The sequence below is a fragment of the Heterodontus francisci genome, chromosome 1, assembly GCF_036365525.1.
Source record: "Heterodontus francisci isolate sHetFra1 chromosome 1, sHetFra1.hap1, whole genome shotgun sequence".
Taxonomy (NCBI): domain Eukaryota; kingdom Metazoa; phylum Chordata; class Chondrichthyes; order Heterodontiformes; family Heterodontidae; genus Heterodontus; species Heterodontus francisci.
In genome coordinates, this window is record NC_090371.1 from 81,004,383 (window position 1) to 81,021,811 (window position 17,429).

Below are 17,429 nucleotides of genomic sequence, written 5' to 3' on the forward strand. Positions count from 1 at the left end.
CCCTTTTGTAGTCCAAACATTCCTTTTCCCCACCCAACTTAGTTTTTTTTTAATTGACTGCATTAGGCTTGCGAGTGGGCAGATTATTTTTTAATGGTCCAATCTGTTTTTTGGAATTGCTGCAAGTTCAGTTACAACTCGACGGCAATACAATAACTTGAAAAACTGCTAATATATTGCTTTTTAAAACTGTTGGTAAAATGGCAACAATTTCAAAAGCTCACCTAGGCTGTGGGTAAAACTGTCCAGTGATACTACAGTAGACTACATATTTGACCATTTTCCATTTTATAAATTAGTTTTGTGTTGAACAGTACTATGGACTTGCTTCTGTTATCAAACACTTGTGTGCATGCTGCGAACTGTGGTAATGATCACTCCCATTTTCAGTTTATATCATGGAGTAACTATGTACTGAGTTGCAGATGTGAGTCAGAGGACGCTGCATGGCTAGAGGGAGAAAGCAGGGCAGTATGATTGATTTTAGCTTTAGATTGCTCAAGAAGCCAGCGCAGATACTATGGAATGAATGGCTGTCTTTTGTGCTGTAAACATCTGTGATACTTATGGTTCTATCATTGACTCCTTGACCCAATACCCTGATACTATCTGTGTATTTATTTAGCCAAGTTTCATTTTGAAAAGGTGCTGGCTGGAATGGAATCAAATTTCATGTTTTGTTAACTCATCGAGTCTTTGCCAGCTCTCCATAGAGCAGTCCAGTCAGTCCCATACCCCCGCTCTATCCCCATAGCCCTACAAGTTTATTTTCTTCAATGGCCCATCCAGTTTCTTTTTGAACTCATTGTCTCTGCTTCTACCACCCTCATAGGCAGCGAGTTCCATGTCGCTACCACTTGCTGCGTTTTTAAAAAAAAAAAAGTTCTTCCTCTCATTCCCCCCCTGTATCTCTTGCCCAAAATCTTAAATATGTGTCCCCCTAGTCCTGTACCATAAGCTAATAGGAACAACTTTCCTTTGTCTACCCTATCCAAACCTGTTATAATATTGTACACCCCTCTCAAATCTTCCCTCAATCTCCTTTTCTCGCAGGAGAACAATCCCAGCTTCTCCAACCAACTTTGTAGCTAAAATCCTTCATCCCCGGAGCCATTCCAGGAAATATCTTCTGCGCCCTCTCAAGGTCCCTCCCATCCTTCCTAAAATGGAGTGGCCAGAACTGGTTTATAAAGATTTCTACCCTTTTTCAGTGACTAATTTATAGTTCTGCTGATGGTATTTTTCCTCCTCCCTCCTCTCTCTCTATTCTCCATCCCATCCCAGGGCTACGGCAGATTGCCTGAAATATTTAAAATTCATTGACCCAAGGATTTCCATTGGGATTAGTCAGTGGGTGAAAGTCCTTCCCTATCACACTTTTGGTGGTGCAGTGGCTCACCAGGAATTCTGGGCTTTATGAATAATCATTTTATAATGGCAAACAAATGAACTTGGATTGAACCATGAAAAAATGATGATGGTAAATATTGGCATTTTTTGCTTGCAAGTGTGGATCTGTATGTCACTAATATTGGTGTCCAATGTTCTAAGTACTGCAGTAAAGGAGTAATTTTTAAGTGCCTTTTTAAACTTGTACGATCTTTTATTGCAGCTTTTGCGGAAAGAAAACCTTGATTTAAAATTGACGCCCTACAAGGTGTTGGCAACCAGTACCAAACATGGTAAAATATTTTTCCTAATTGAGATGTGTGCATGTATGTGTAAGAGAATTGTTGGACTTAGAGGGGAATGGTTTTTTTTATATAATACTTTCATTTTATGAGTTAGATATTGAAATCTATTTGGCTTACAACATGCCATTACAAAATGTATTTAAAATGTTCTGTCAGAGGAAATCCATTATGTACCTGGAATACCTGTTGCGGCTGTAGCTGGTGCTGTAATCAGACTATACTGTAATAAATATCATATTACATCTGAAAATCATGGCTGACGGATTATACACTGGTGTCAGTCTGGATGCATTTCTATACCAAAGCAACTGGTTATCCTTGCAACATAGTGATTGTTAGAACTTTACTAAGTGACCAACAGAATGATTGATTTTAAAACAGTTTTAAACCATAAATATTTTGAGCATTGAGTGAAAGATGATGTGCATTTTTTTTTAAAACCCTTAACTTTAGTGTTTACAAATCTTCTCGATCACTCACTCTCGTTTTCTGCAGCCGGGAGTCCTGAAAAATCACCAAATGACCCGTACCCAGTGAGGTAGTTCCCTGACTTTATCCTTGTCCTGCCCTTGTCCCATTTATTTCCACACCACCCCTCCCCACAACCGTCTTGGCCTGAGTCGTCCACTTAATTTTAAGTCTCGTGTGCAACACCATGAAGATGACTGGTATTTTTTATAGTTGAATAAAATTGGCAATTTTTGAAGCAGGGAAATGGAGTTGATTGACGCATAGGATCTTTCTGTAATAAAAGCTGGGAGTTGCAATCTGGTGTGCTGCAATGCCATCACTTGTGGGATGATGTAATTACAGCATGACAATTGCACATAGGGAGTTCCTTTTCTAAATGCAAATGTAAGTACAGTCCCTGCCACTTGTAGAAGGTACGTTGGTGCTACAAGTATTGGATGATATATCCTCTTTGACGGGGTTAAGACCTTCCTCACTAATGGAAGACTGAGAGCAATGAACATATGCTAATTCAATCGGCCAGGCTCCACTTCATGCCCCTTTTCAGCTGCTTCTGTTCACAAGGCGAAATTGTGTTTGACTACTGATCACTCTGTTCATTTCCAACATCAGGGAAAACACCTTCTGCATCTACTGAAATAAAAACTCAGCAGGTCTGGCAGCATCTGTGGAGAGAGAAACAGAGTTAACGTTTCAGGTCAGTGACCCTTTTTCAGAACTGGCAGATATAAGAAATGTAAAAGATTTTAAGCAAGTAAAGCGGGGGTGAGGCAAGAGATAACAAAAGAGAAGGTATTGATAGGACAAGGTCACAGAATAGCTTACCAGAAAGGTCATGAAGCAAAGGCAAACAATTTTTTTTTCATGTTTGTGCTTGTGACTGTTTAGTTTTCAGTCCATTAACACCCTATCTGTACTAATGCTTTGTCTTTCAGCATGCCATTTACATATTGTTTGCCTTTTCTCCATGACCTTCTGGTCAGCTATTCTGTGACCTTGTCCTATCAATACCTTCTCTATTGTTATTTCTTGCCCCACCCCCACTTTACTTCCTTAAAATCTTTTACATTTCTTGTATCTGCCAGTTCTGAAGAAGGGTCACTGACCTGAAACATTAACTCTGTTTCTCTCTCCACAGATGCTGCCAGACCTGCTGAATATTTCCAGCACTTTGTTTTTATTTCAGATTTCCAGCATCTGCAGTATTTTGCTTTTATTCTGCATCTACTGGTTGATAGAACTCTACAACCCTGATGACAACCTAATCTAACTTAATAAAAATAAGTTTGAAAAATAACTCTGCTGAAACTGGTTAAAACAAAAAAAAAAAATCTTTATGCAGCATACTAATAGATATTGGGCAGAATTTTTATTTGCCTGAGAAGCATGGTCTCCTGCCATGGTCCCACCTCCGAGTCATTTTTTTTTCAGGCAGTATTGGTGGGGTGGGGTGGCGGTGTTGACAGCTACCTATGAATGGCAGGTTGCCCATTAGGCTAATTAAAGGAATTCCCCAGTTGACATGGGGATCCCCGAGGCCGAAACAAGGCCAAGTATAAAGGCAGCCTCCTGGTGGCAGATCAGGTGATGGGGCCTGGCTCCATTCTGCTAGGAGACCCTGCACCCCACCCCCACCCCATGGCCATAGGACTGCTGCTGTTTGCTGTCCAGTGGAGTGGTTGCCCTCTATATTGATGACCTGGCAGCTGTGGCCTTTTTGAATTCAAAAGTTTTTTACGCCCTCTTTAGAGGGAGCCGTCATCTTGAGGTGCACTCTCTCTTGCCTACCTACATCGGTAGCGTCTACCTCTGACCATGGGCCTTTAACTGGCTGTCCAGCCTCAGGAGCCCGCCCTCTTAAGTTGGACAGCGAGCACGCACCCTGGGCGCGAATTGGCCTGCTAATTAAAAATTGCATCTGGCATCAGATGCTGTCGCAACTTGGGGTTGGAACTTGGAAATGGACCCAAAGTCAATGTCCCGACCTCAATAAAAATTCAGCCCATTAATTCTAAGTTCAGATTTTTAGGAGAGGCTCCAATCTTCCAGTGAAAACTTCCTAATTATTCATTAAAAGATACAAGCCAATTGAATAAACACAAATAATTTTTTTTTAAATGCATCTTGTTTTAGCTTTTTGATATGAGACATTTGATAGTTTAATTAGAATTTAAGAAAATTGTGGCTATACATTAAAAAAAATTCAGAAAATATTGAGCAAGGTTGTATAATTACAGGACGATAAGCTTACCTAGACAAAACCCATTTTGAATGTGGGTGTGGGCATAGCAATTTATAATGTCAGACAAGAGTGACGTGTAAGAAGTTTAGACAGGATGTGCCAAAGAACAGTACAGCACAGGAACAGGCCATTTAGCCCTCCAAGCCTGCGCCGATCTTGATGCCTGCCTAAACTAACACCTTCTGCACTTCCGGGGCCCATATCCCTCTATTCCCTTCCTATTCATGTATTTGTCAAGATGTCTCTTAAACGTCGCTATCGTATCTGCTTCCACCACCTCCCCTGGCAGCAAGTTCCAGGCACTCACCACCCTCTGTGTAAAGAACTTGCCTCGCACATCCCCTCTAAACTTTGCCCCTCGCACTTTAAACCTATGTCCCCTAGTAACTGACTCTTCCACCCTGGGAAAAAGCTTCTGACTATCCACTCTGTCCATGCCGCTCATAACTTTGTAAACCTCTATCATGTCGCCCCTCCACCTCCGTCGTTCCAGTGAAAACAATCCGAGTTTTTCCAACCTCTCCTCATAGCTAATGCCCTCCAGACCAGGCAACAACCTAGTAAACCTCCTCTGTACCCTCTCCAAAGCCTCCACGTCCTTCTGGTAGTGTGGCGACCAGAATTGCACGCAATATTCTAAGTGCGGCCTAACTAAATGACTTTTTAAAAGATAGTCAATCTTGTAATGAGTATTTGAAATTGGGACCAAGTGAAATAGCCTTAGTGTGCAGGGTATAATTGGACCATGGCTGACAATGTAATTGATTCCCTGCTTTTTTTTGTTGTTGAACTCTTTATTAAATATCATTTAATATTGGCATGAAATGTTAATTAACTCTAAGGTTTGAAGCACCATATTTCTGTTCGTTATATTCCATTATGAATTCATAGGTCCACATTTATAGTGAAACTGCCTATGCAAGCTCGTCACCCTGTAATTATACTCAATTGCCATTAGTAGTGCTGCAACATCTCCATTGGATGAATTTAATTCCGGCATAACTAGTTTTCATCATATAGATCTTTAATAGAAACTGCCTATGGTGGTAATGACCTACATTTTTGTCAGTTTAGAGCAGATGTTTTTAGTAAATTGACTTTTGTGATGCAGGTTTTAACAGGAAAGGATGCTATAGTGTGACCCTTAAACTATCTTGCTCCTCAAGAGTCTTTGTGCCATTTTTGCACCATGTGCAATTACAGTAGTGTAATCTTAATTGGGCACAGAAAACTTCAGCATTTAATTCTTAAAATACCATTGTTTTATGAAATGCATTTGAATTATGATCATTTGGAAAGTTGATATATTTTTCACCATCCCATCCTTGTTAGGTTATCTATTGTTTCAATGGTCACTGTTGCAGATCCTTAAATATTAATGTAATAGTTATATTCATTCTTCAAGGTGGCCCTTAGAATGTGGGACTCTCAAAGTGAGGCCACATGCAATACTGGTTTAAAAAAAAATGAAATAAATCATAGGAATGCAGTAAGCTTGGTTTAAGAGACCCTTGTATACTAGATACCAAAAGTGGAAAATTACCCTACGGCCGAGCACTAATGCCCCTTCCCTTTAGGTCCCATGCTCTAAAAGTTCCTCCTTAAACTTCTCTGTCTCTCCACCACTTTATCCCCCTTTAAGAGGCCCCATAAAAGCTACCTCTCTGACCAAGCTTTCAGTCACCTGTCTTAATATCTCCATCTTTTGCTTGGTCTCAATTTTTATCATATGCTCCTGTGAAGTGCCTTGGGACATTTTACTGTGTTAAAGGTGCTGTATAAATGTAAAATGTTGTTTTAATTATTAGTGTCATGCAAAATTGTTCAAAACTGCACTGTAGCAATAATGGAGTCTCAAAGACTGAAAAACTGTTGATTGTTTTCTATTGGTGTAATTTTTGTCTTAAGTAGAATTTTAGTCTGTTTTACCGCTGGTAAAATTCCAATCTAGCTCACCATTCCATCAGTGCTCTTGTGAAGTAAACAGGCTAGTGACCAGAACTAGAGATATTAAAATTGTTGCTGTGCTTTGCTAACTTTTATATTTTAAAGAATAATGTGGGAAGTTTTAGCAATGCTAACGGTTTACGCCAAGCTCAGGAAGGATCTCGATACAGTGTTGGGACCTAATGAAACAAAAATAAATGAGAACTGTCGCACTTGGCAGATTTTAAGCACATTCGTATTGAATTTTGGCATGTTCTTACATAAACATTTTATGTTAAGGGTAAAAAGTTCTCAAATGGTCCAGCAGAATGACTCGGTACTTTTAAACTTGGTTTTGTCCTGAACTAGTGATGCTTCAGCTGAAGTAAAGCCCAAATGATGAAACCCCCTACCAGAAGTCTTGTCTTGATTTTGTGTGCTGAGGAGTCAGAGTGCTGAGCTGAATCTTGGGTTGTATTGATGCTTAATCAAAACTGCATTGCATGAATAAATTAGTATAATGGCATTGGTTGTTAAATACCCAAATTGAGACTGTTGGCTGGATGGGTATGGTTAGTTTATTTGCTATCTAATGCACTGTAGCAATATGTCTGCCTCATTTTTATTCTACAGTAATTTAATTTTTTTTCTTCAGGCTTTATGCAGTTCATTCAGTCTGTGCCTGTTGCTGAAGTATTGGCGACAGAAGGAAGTATACAGGTGAAGTAAATAACTTGTAATGATCAGGTCTCTGTTCTCAATCTGCTGTCTTTCCAGAAGTAATATTTTTTATTCATTCATGGGATGTGGGCGTCGCTGGCTAGGCCAGTATTTATTGCCCATCCCTAATTGCCCTTGAGAAGGTGGTGGTGAGCTGCTGCCTTGAACTGCTGCAGTCCATGTGGAGTAGGTACATCCACAATGCTGTTAGAGAGTAAGACAGCCAACAGTTGAATTTCAGTTGATAGTTCTATGTTGCCTAAAAATTGTATTCATGCAGACTAAGCGACATTCCAGATCTAATTTATGCAATATTTGACTATCTTAACAGTCTATATCCCATAATAGCAATTTCAAATCTAAATACTTAATGTAAAATGTACAGGTCTTGAAAAATTTGCTGCTGCAACAGATCTGCCACACCTCTACAGATTTCATCTGTCAAGCCTTTCCTGAATTGGCTGCATTCCAGTCTATGTAAACTGACTCCGCTCATGTACTGTTTAAACCTGGTTAGATTCTGTTTAAGTTTGTACTTTTCCCTAGAACTTGAAATGAGATGAAGGAAAGAATTGTCTTCTAATATATTCTGTTGATTGTGGATGATTATACATTTCAGAACACTAGAGTAATGTTAATATCACTTGATCTCGTATGTTGCTGAAGGCAGGATAAATTGTATGACTGTCCATGAACACTAACTTGCCAAATAACTCCTGGCTTCTGTCAACTGCTTATTCATAAGGAAATTAACCTCCTAAAGCTGTAAATGTATTTATTTTTGCATCTACAAATTGATGTGTTACCTACTGGTTTAAGAGAAGTATAATGGGCAGAGAGACCCCTTTATGTGGAAAGATCCTGTTCTGTTTTCTTCCCCCACCCACTTTTCAAAAAGGAGCATAAGATGAGTGCCAGCTTTGTACATTGCAGTGCCCCAAGAATTACTTAAGTGCAAAGCTAAACTACTAAAGTGTCAAGTAATCTTTCTATAGTACCTTTCAACAGTGAGAAGGTAAAGAAAACCTTCAAATAAATTTACCAGATTAATTTTCAAATTCACAAGAATGTACATCATTGCTATGGCAGCAGAGTGATAACTTTACTGGACTAGTAATGCAAAGGCCTGGACTAATACTCCAGAACATGACTTCAAATCCCATCATGGTTGCTGGGGGATTTTAAATTCAATTACTAAATCTATAGAAAGCTAGTCTCAGTAATGGTGAAACTACTGGATTGTTGTAAAAACCCATCTGGTTCACTAATGCCCTTTAGGGAAGGAAATCTGCCATGCTTACCCAATCTGGCCTACATGTGGCTCCAGACCCACGGCAATGTAGTTGATTCTTAACGGCCCTCTGAAATGGCCTAGCAAGCTACTCAGTTGTATCAAACTGCTACAGAAAAGTTGAAAAAGGATAAAACCGGATGGACCATCCAGCATCGATCTAGGCGCCGGAAACAACATCAGGAGACTTGTGCTGAAATTGGGAGAGCTGTCCAACAGATGAGTCAAGCAACTGCCTGACATAGTCATACTCACTAAATCGTGCCAGTGTCCCAGATTGCTCCATCAACATCCCTGGTTATTTCCTGTTCCACCGGCAGGACTGACCCACCAGTGATGACAGCACAGTGGTATACAGCCAGGAGGGAATGGCTCTGGGAGTCCTTAACATGAACTCCAGACCCCATGCATTAGGTCAAACATAGGCAAGAAAACCTCTTGCTGATTACCACCTACCGTCACCTTCAGCTGCTGGATCAGTGCTCCTCCATGTTGAACAGCACTTGGAAGAAACACTGAGGGTAGCAAGGGCACAGAATATACTGAGTGGGGGACTTTTCAATGTCAGTCACCAAGATTGGCTCGGTAGCACCACTACTGACTAAGCTGGTCAAGTCCTGAAGGACATATCTGCCAGACTAGGCTTTTGACAGGTGGTGAGAGAACTAGTCACCCTCACCAATCTGTCACAGATGCATCTGTCCATGACAGTGTTGGTAGGAGTGACCACTACACAGTGCTTAAGGAGAAGAAGTTCCATCTTCACACTGAGGATACCCTCCATTGTGTTGTGTGGCGTGACCACTGTGCTAAATGGGATAGATTTAGAACAAATCTAGCAGTTCAAAACTGGGCATTCATGAGGCGCTGTGGGCCATCAGCAGCAGCAGAATTGTATTCAACCACAATCTGTAACCTCATGTCCTAGCATATCCCTCACTCTACTATGACCATCAAGTCAGGGGACAAACCCTGGTTCAATGAGGACTGTAGGAGAGCATGCCAGGAGCAGCACCAGGCATATCTAAAAATGAGTTGACAAACTGGTGAAGTTACAACACAGGACTGTGTGCATGCTAAACAGCAGAAGCAGCATGCTATAGAGTCTAAGCGATCCCACAACCAATGGATCAAATCAAAGCTATGTAGTCCTGCTACATCCATTCGTGAATGGTGGACAATTAAACAACCAACTGGAGGAGGAGGCTCCAGAAACTTCCCCTTTCTCAATGCTGGGGGAGCCCAGCACATCAGTGCAAAAGAGAAGGCTGAAGCATTTGCAACTGTCTTCACCCAGAAGTGCCAAGTGGATGATCCCTCTCAGCCTCCTCCTGAGATCCCCAGCACCACAGATGCCAGTCTTCAGTTCAATTTACTCTGCGTGATATCAAGAAACAGCTGCACTGGATGCAGCAAAGGCTGTGGGCCTTGACAATATCCTGGCTGTAGTGCTGAAGACTTGTGCTCCAGAACTAGCTGAGCTGTTCCAGTACAGCTGCAACACTGGCATCTACCCGGCAATGTGGAAAATTGCCCAACTATGTCCTGTATTTTTAAAAAAAAAAAGCAGGACAAGTCCAACCCGAACAATTACCGCCCCATCAGTCTACTCTCAATGATCAGCAAGGTGTTGTTGACAGCACAATCAAACAACACTTAATCACCAATATCCTGTTCACTGATGCAGAGTTTCACCAGGGGCATTCAGCTCCTGATCTCATGGCAGCTTTGGTCCATTCATGCTGAACTCGTGAGGTGAGAGTGACTGCCCTTGATATCAAGGCAGCATTTGATCGAGTGTGGTATCAAGGAGCCTGAGCAAAATTGAAGTCGTTGGGAATCCGGGGGAGAAAACTCCAACTGGTTGGAGTCCTATGGAGCACAAAAGAAGATGGTTGTGGTTGTTGGAGGCCGATCACTTAAGCCCCAGGACATTGTTGCAGGAATTCTTCAGGGTAGTGTCTGAGGCCTAGCCATCAGCCGCTGAAAAGTGGCAAGTAACATTCATGTCAGGCATTGACCATCTCCAACAAGAGATAATCTAGCCATTTGCCTTTGACGTTCAACAGCATTATCGTCGCTGAATTCTCCAGCATCAACATCCTGGAGGTTACAGTTGATCATAAACTTAACTGGACCAGCCATATAAATGCTGTCTACAAGAGCAGGTCAGAGGTTGGGAATTCTGCAGCGAGTAACTCACCACCCGACTCCCCAAAGCCTGTCCACCATCTACAAGGCACAAGTCAGGAGTGTGATGAATACTCTCCACTTGCCTGGATGCGTGCAGCTCCAACAATACTCTAAGCTCGACACCATCCAGGACAAAGCAGCCTCTTGATCGGCACCCCATTCACCACCTTAAACATTCACACTCTCCAACACTGGCACACAGGTATAATGTGTACCATTTACAAGATGCACTGCAGCAACTCACCAAGGCTACTTCAGCAGCACCTGCCAAACCTGCAACCTCTACACTAGAAGGGCAAAAGCATCAGATGCATGGGAACACCACCACCTGCAAGCTCTCCTCCAAGCCACACACCATCCTGACTTGAAACTATATCACTGTTCCTTCACTATCGCTGGGTCAAAATCCTGGAACTCCCTTCCTAACAGCACAGTGGGTGTACCCACACCACATGATCTGCAGCGGTTCAGGAAGGCAGATCAGCACCACCTTCTTGAGGGCAATTGGGAATGGGCAACAAAGGCTGCAGTGCCCACATGCCAAGAACGAATTGATTTTTATAAACTTGAATACCGTGCAAGTTGCCATGAAAAGTTAGGGCTAACATAAACCTGCAATTACAAATATAAGCAGGCATGTATCATGGCTGCAACTGATTCACAATGTAATTGCATTTATTTCTAACCAGATTTTTTCCAGAAGACCAAATGTAATACTTCCAAATTTGCTGATGACAAAACTAGGTGGGAATGAGTTGTGAGGAGAATGCAAAGAGGCTTCGAGGGGATTTAGGCAGGTTAAGTGAGTGGGCAAGAACATGGCAGATGGACTATAATGTGGAAAAATGTGAGGTGCAACAAGCAATTAGGAAGGCAATTGGTACGTTGGCCTTTAGTGCAAGAGGATTTGAATACAGGAGTAAGGAAGCCTTGCTGCAATTATATAGAGCCTTGGTGAGACCACACCTGGAGTATTGTATACAGTTCTGTTCTCCTTACCTAAGGAAGGATATACTTGCCATGGAGGGTGTGCAATTAAGGTTCACCAGTCTGATTCCTGGGATGGCGGGATTGTCCTATGAGGAGAGATTGAGGAGATGGGACTTATATTCTCTGGAGTTTAGAAGAATGAGGGGTAATCTCATTGAAAGATACAAAATTCTTGCAGGGTTCAACAGGGCTGGTGCAGGAAGGATGTTTCCCCTGGCTAAGGGAAGTCTAGAACCAGGGAACACAGTCTCAGAATAAGAGCTAGGCCATTTAGGACTGAGATGAGACATTTCTTCACTCAGGGTGGTGAATCTAGAATTCTGTGCCCCAGAGGGCTGTGGAGGTTCCGTGATTGAGTGTGTTCAAGACAGAGATCGATAGATTTCTAGATATTAAGGATATCAAAGGATATGGTAATAGTGTCGGAAAATGGCATTGAGGTAAATCAGCCATGATCTAGTTGAATTCCGGAGCATCCTCGAGGGGCCGGATGGCCTACTCCTGCTCCTATGTCCTTTGCTCCTAAGAGGTTTTTAATTGTATGTTGTTATCTTTAATTTTTTTATATCAGGAGCTGTCCACACTTGGATTGCACAGGGGCATTTATGAGAAGTGCATTGCTACATCCACGTTTCTTGCCTGTGCTGGGAGCAGTGTAGGTAAAGGAGCTGAAACAGTTTGTTGTCTTTGATTCAGTTAATGTTGTAAAGTTGATTGAAAAAAAATAAACCAAAGCCCAATCAACTTTACAACATTAACTGATTGTGTTAATTTGTGCTGAGGAATTTAAATACAATGCCAAAACTCTTGAATTTTGAGAGCTCTTACTCCAAAAAAACACACCCTAGAAATCCTTGTAGTCTAATGCCTTCAATTGTACAATTTCTAGAACTTTTTCAGAAAACATGCACCCAGTGAAAAAGGGCCCTCTGGTATCAGTACTGAAGTTATGGACACATATGTTAAAAGCTGTGGTAAGTAATTATGATGAACAGAAAACTAATTATTTTATTAGACTGTTACCTCTGTTGTGGTACCTTGTGGTAAAGGGAAAATCTCTTCATTCAGGGCTGGATCCAAAACTCATACCTAAGCAGTAACTAATGTATAACCCATTCAATAGTATATTACATGGAGTCCTTTTCAAGAAATTAGTTTATTGATAGAGATGCAGTGGTGGTTGTGGTTGTTACGACCAAGGTGGGAGGAATGCACTGTCTTTTCTAGTTCCACTTCTCCACAAGTCGCAATATATATTTAATGTTTACCCAGTTACCAATACAGTCAATCATATACTCTACTCTTTGCCCCAGAATAAAATGTACCAACCAGGTTTCTTTAATAAACAACAAAGCTATCAGTTTATTATAAAGCAAGTCTTGTCCAGTAACAAAGCAAAGCATAAACACACATTGAAATATGAAAGTTCCCTTTTTAAATACCCAAAGTGCACACTCTGGTTAAAGGGAAAAAATAAATTTTCTCTACAGAGCTCTTTTGCAAAAAAACAAACCAAAAAAAAAAAGTCTTCTTTGGCCAAATACTTGTTAATTCTTGAAGAAAATGAATACGCTAGGTTGTGTCCCAAAATGGCATACAGTCTGGTGTCCGAGAACACGTAGACAGGTCGCTGGGATCTTTTCTGGAGCAGTTCTTTTCAGGCGGTGTCAAGAATTAATCTGGCAGGTTTTTCCTGCTTCCCAGGAGAAATGCAGCATCGTGGAATACGCAGGGTTTCAAAGAGACAAGAGGAAAGAGATGAGCTGGGTGTTGCGCTCTTGGCAGGTTGATCTCCAATTACTTTCAACAACAGTCCGCACCCTAACTGAACCAAAGCAACATTTCAGAAATGAAACCAATTCCTGACCCTCATAAATCGTGACATGTCACTTCTCGGTAAACAACATCTCCAAATCACCAAGGTTTCTGTTTATTGAGTTTAAGGCAAGTGATATCCAGTAAAGGTTTGTTTTCAAACAAGACCTCTATGACCCTTGTTAAAGAAAAATAAAATCCATGGAGTCTTTTCAGTTTTCCCAAATAAATCAATGTCTGTGCTTCTAAAATACGAATCCTCAAAAAAATTTAAAAAATAGAAGCACTTTCATAATAGGTATATATGGATTTTCAATAGACATTTGATATTCCACATAAAGACGCGACACAGTTTAAGACACACAGCATTCAAAGAGAATGTAGATAGGAAGTTTGTTAAGACAAAGTAGGAGCAACTGACAAATATTTTTGTTCTGGAAGATATGAACAGTAACATTCCCAGAAATCCGCTTTGGGACTGTTATGCTTGTAAACGATCTGAATTTAACAATAACTTGTATTTATACAGAGCCTAAAACATAATAAAACATCCCAAGGAATTTGACAGGAACATTATAAAGCAAAATTTGATACCAAGCCATTTAAGATGATATTGGGGCAGATGGCTGAAAGCTTGATCAAAGAGGTAGTTTTTAGGGAGCTTCTCAAAGGAGGAAAGTGAGGTAGAGAGAAGGAGAGATTTAGGGAGGGAATTCCAGCACTTCAGCCCTAGGCAGCTGAAGAAATGGTCACCATTGGAGCAATTAAAGTCAGGGATGCTCAAGAGGCTAGGACTAAATGAACGCAGATGTCTCTGAGGGTTGTTGGGCTAGAGGAGATTATAGAGATAGGAGTGGCAATGCCATGGAATGACTTGAAAACAAGGATGAGAATTATAAACAATTGAGGCATTGTTTAACCAGAAGCTAATGTAGGTCAGTGAGCACAGGGGTGATGGGTGAACAGGACTTGGTGCAAGTAAGGAGACAGGCAGCAGCGTTTTGAATGATCTCAAGTTTACAGAAGGTAGAATGTGGGAGGCCGGCCATGTGTGTATTGGAATAGTCAAGCCTAGAGGTAACAAAGGCTTGGAGGGTTTCAGCAGATTGTGACGGAAACCACAACTGCCAGATGGAAATATATTAATTTCGTCATATGGAACATGCCGCTTACTGGACATTGAGCATATCTTGTCTTAAAAAGACCACAGAACAGTGGCTGAAAACATGGCTGCACATTTGCATTCTAAAAGACAGTGGCATGGCGAGACAATGGGAGTACCCCCAATTCAAAGCCAGATGGGTTTTGTCATTAGTGATCAAGCGACATTGAGAGTTTGAATGTGTAAGAGCCAGCATTCCATCTCCCCCAGCCCCCCCCCACTGAGATTGTCTGGTAAGCTTGGAGGAATCTACAAACCTCACAGACGAGGTGGTTTCAAACAAGAAGTTAGTCACATATCTACCCTGCTGGTCAACCTAGAGTTAATTGAATTGTGCTCACAAAACAGTTTTTGGAAGAGACTGCAATTGAACTTCAAGAAGAGAGCACTCCCCCTCTCTGTTTCTCCCCCTCTCTCTGTTTCTCCCCCTCTCTCTGTTTCTCCCCCTCTCTCTGTTTCTCCCCCTCTCTCTGTTTCTCCCCCTCTCTCTGTTTCTCCCCCTCTCTCTGTTTCTCCCCCTCTCTCTGTTTCTCCCCCTCTCTCTGTTTCTCCCCCTCTCTCTGTTTCTCCCCCTCTCTCTGTTTCTCCCCCTCTCTCTGTTTCTCCCCCTCTCTCTGTTTCTCCCCCTCTCTCTGTTTCTCCCCCTCTCTCTGTTTCTCCCCCTCTCTCTGTTTCTCCCCCTCTCTCTGTTTCTCCCCCTCTCTCTGTTTCTCCCCCTCTCTCTGTCTCTCCCCCTCTCTCTGTCTCTCCCCCCCCTCTCTCTGTCTCTCCCCCCCCTCTCTCTGTCTCTCCCCCCCCTCTCTCTGTCTCTCCCCCCCCTCTCTCTGTCTCTCCCCCCCCTCTCTCTGTCTCTCCCCCCCCTCTCTCTGTCTCTCCCCCCCCTCTCTCTGTCTCTCCCCCCCCTCTCTCTGTCTCTCCCCCCCCTCTCTCTGTCTCTCCCCCCCCTCTCTCTGTCTCTCCCCCCCCTCTCTCTGTCTCTCCCCCCCCTCTCTCTGTCTCTCCCCCCCCTCTCTCTGTCTCATATGCAAAGTTCCAGGGACTCACGGAAGCAACTCAAGACAGAAGACTCTTGCAGCCTTCTGGTAGCAGCTAAACAAGTTTGAAAGTATGCACTGGGCCCCAACGAGAACTGCAAGACTTGACTTCAATCCAAGACTTTACATCCAACCCAGAACCAGTAACTGAATTCCAGCTATTACTTAAAACCTTTCCCCCTTAATTCTTCCTCTTCCTTTGTCTCTATTTGTGTGTGTATCGCGTATGCATCCTAGCGTGGTCGTGTCGCGTATTCTTAGTAGTTTTAACTGAGTTAGAGTTTTAAGGTTAATAATATTGCACCTTGTTTAAATCTGAGAAAACCTGTCTGGTTGATTTCTTTGCAATTACTGTTAGAGAGCAGTGAGCAAGGACTCCGAGGGAGTCTCTAAACTAAACTAAACTAAACTAAACTAAAGCTAAAAACACAGTGTTTTAAAAGTTAAAACTGTTCGGGCCAAACCAGGAAAAGGCTGAGGGGGGAGCCTGGGAGCCCTAGACTCCTTCCTCACCTGGTCGTAACAAGATGATGCACTGAACAGAGGCAGCACTGGGCAACGTTACGGAGATGGAAACAGGCATTCTTCGTGATGGCAGGGATATGTGGACACAAGCTCATCTCTGGATCAAATGTGACACCAAGCTTGTAAACTGTCTGGTTCAGCCTTGGACAGTTACTAGGGAGAGGGATGGAGTCTTGAAAAGTAAATCTAGGTGGGTACAGAGAATAGAGCGAGGGAATGGGACTCTGTGCATAGCAAAAAAAGCCATTTGTCCCATTGAAGCTGTTCTGTAAAATTCTAATTTTATTTTGAATGTTTGCAAAAAGTATTTTAAAAATAGCTTTTCTGTAAAGTAAATCAATAACACTATATATTGAGTAACCCTGGGAATGAGGGGGCCAAATACTCAACCAAATAGCACTTGTTCCTAGTGTTCACAGTAGTGTCCTTTTCATAGTTTTTAAAAGCCATACAATGTTTGAAGTTGATATTAAGTATTTCTGACTTGTACAATAAATCAAAGGTGGTTACCCATATCCAAAAGGCTAACTGGTATCTTGCCAGGTAAATGGATTAAAGCTGTTTTGTACAGAATCATAATGACCCAATGGACTAAAGTAAAAGAATGGTCTCTATACATCTAGTAAAAGAAGGTGGGACCAGTATGACGTTGCTGGAGAATTAGATTTTTTTTGACAATTTCCTCTCTGCTTCCCTTTTTCCTGTATTCACTCATCAACGCCATACTTAATGCTCCAGAAATGTTGTATGGTCTGATGGTATGGAAAGGTCTTTAACTTATATTCAGCTTTCCATCTAATTCTGACCAGACTTTTTATATTAGTTTTAATTGTCCTCCACGTTTTGGTGAAATGTGGTTGACCTATTCTCGAGGTAGGGGCAGTCTCTCTGCTAAACAATTTGAACGGTTAACTTAAAAAAAAAAAAGTAGTGTGGGTTTACGATTTTCCCAAATAGCAGTTTCTTGCATTCCCGAATGTTTACCTTTAATATTTTAATCCATATATTGAATAGTTCTTGATCATTTTAGCAGATCTACAAATACTAAATATTCTCTGAAAAATCTAACTTTTTAAAAAAATTCCATCTGCCAGGAGCATCCATCAAAAATTCAAGTGTGACTCGCACTATATTCCTTGCATTGTATTGAAAGAGATAATCAGCCAAATTCCTGATTGGCAGGTGAAGCTCCATGCAGGAATTATGAATTTGTTAAATAAAATTTCTAATAAAACCAGCTCTTAACTAAACTTTTGAGTCTTGTGGGCCCACCTGGACACTGTCTTAGTGCAGGGACTGCCAGCAGATATTTTTGTTGGAACCCCCTTCCTGCAATTGCTGCAGAAAAGAAAATATCTGATTGACT

The 17,429-nt window shown here is 41.7% G+C and overlaps 1 protein-coding gene across 4 annotated transcripts in view; it reads left to right on the top strand.

Annotated features, from left to right (window-relative positions):
* Positions 1–17,429, top strand: part of pik3c3 (phosphatidylinositol 3-kinase, catalytic subunit type 3) — a 153,234-nt gene that overhangs the window by 118,996 nt on the left and 16,809 nt on the right. For all 4 annotated transcript variants that reach the window (XM_068032629.1, XM_068032636.1, XM_068032642.1 and 1 more), the window contains 3 exons: positions 1,613–1,682; positions 6,989–7,053; positions 12,417–12,501. In XM_068032629.1, the coding sequence (XP_067888730.1) occupies positions 1,613–1,682; positions 6,989–7,053; positions 12,417–12,501 (220 nt within the window). The remainder of the gene's footprint in view (positions 1–1,612; positions 1,683–6,988; positions 7,054–12,416; positions 12,502–17,429) is intronic.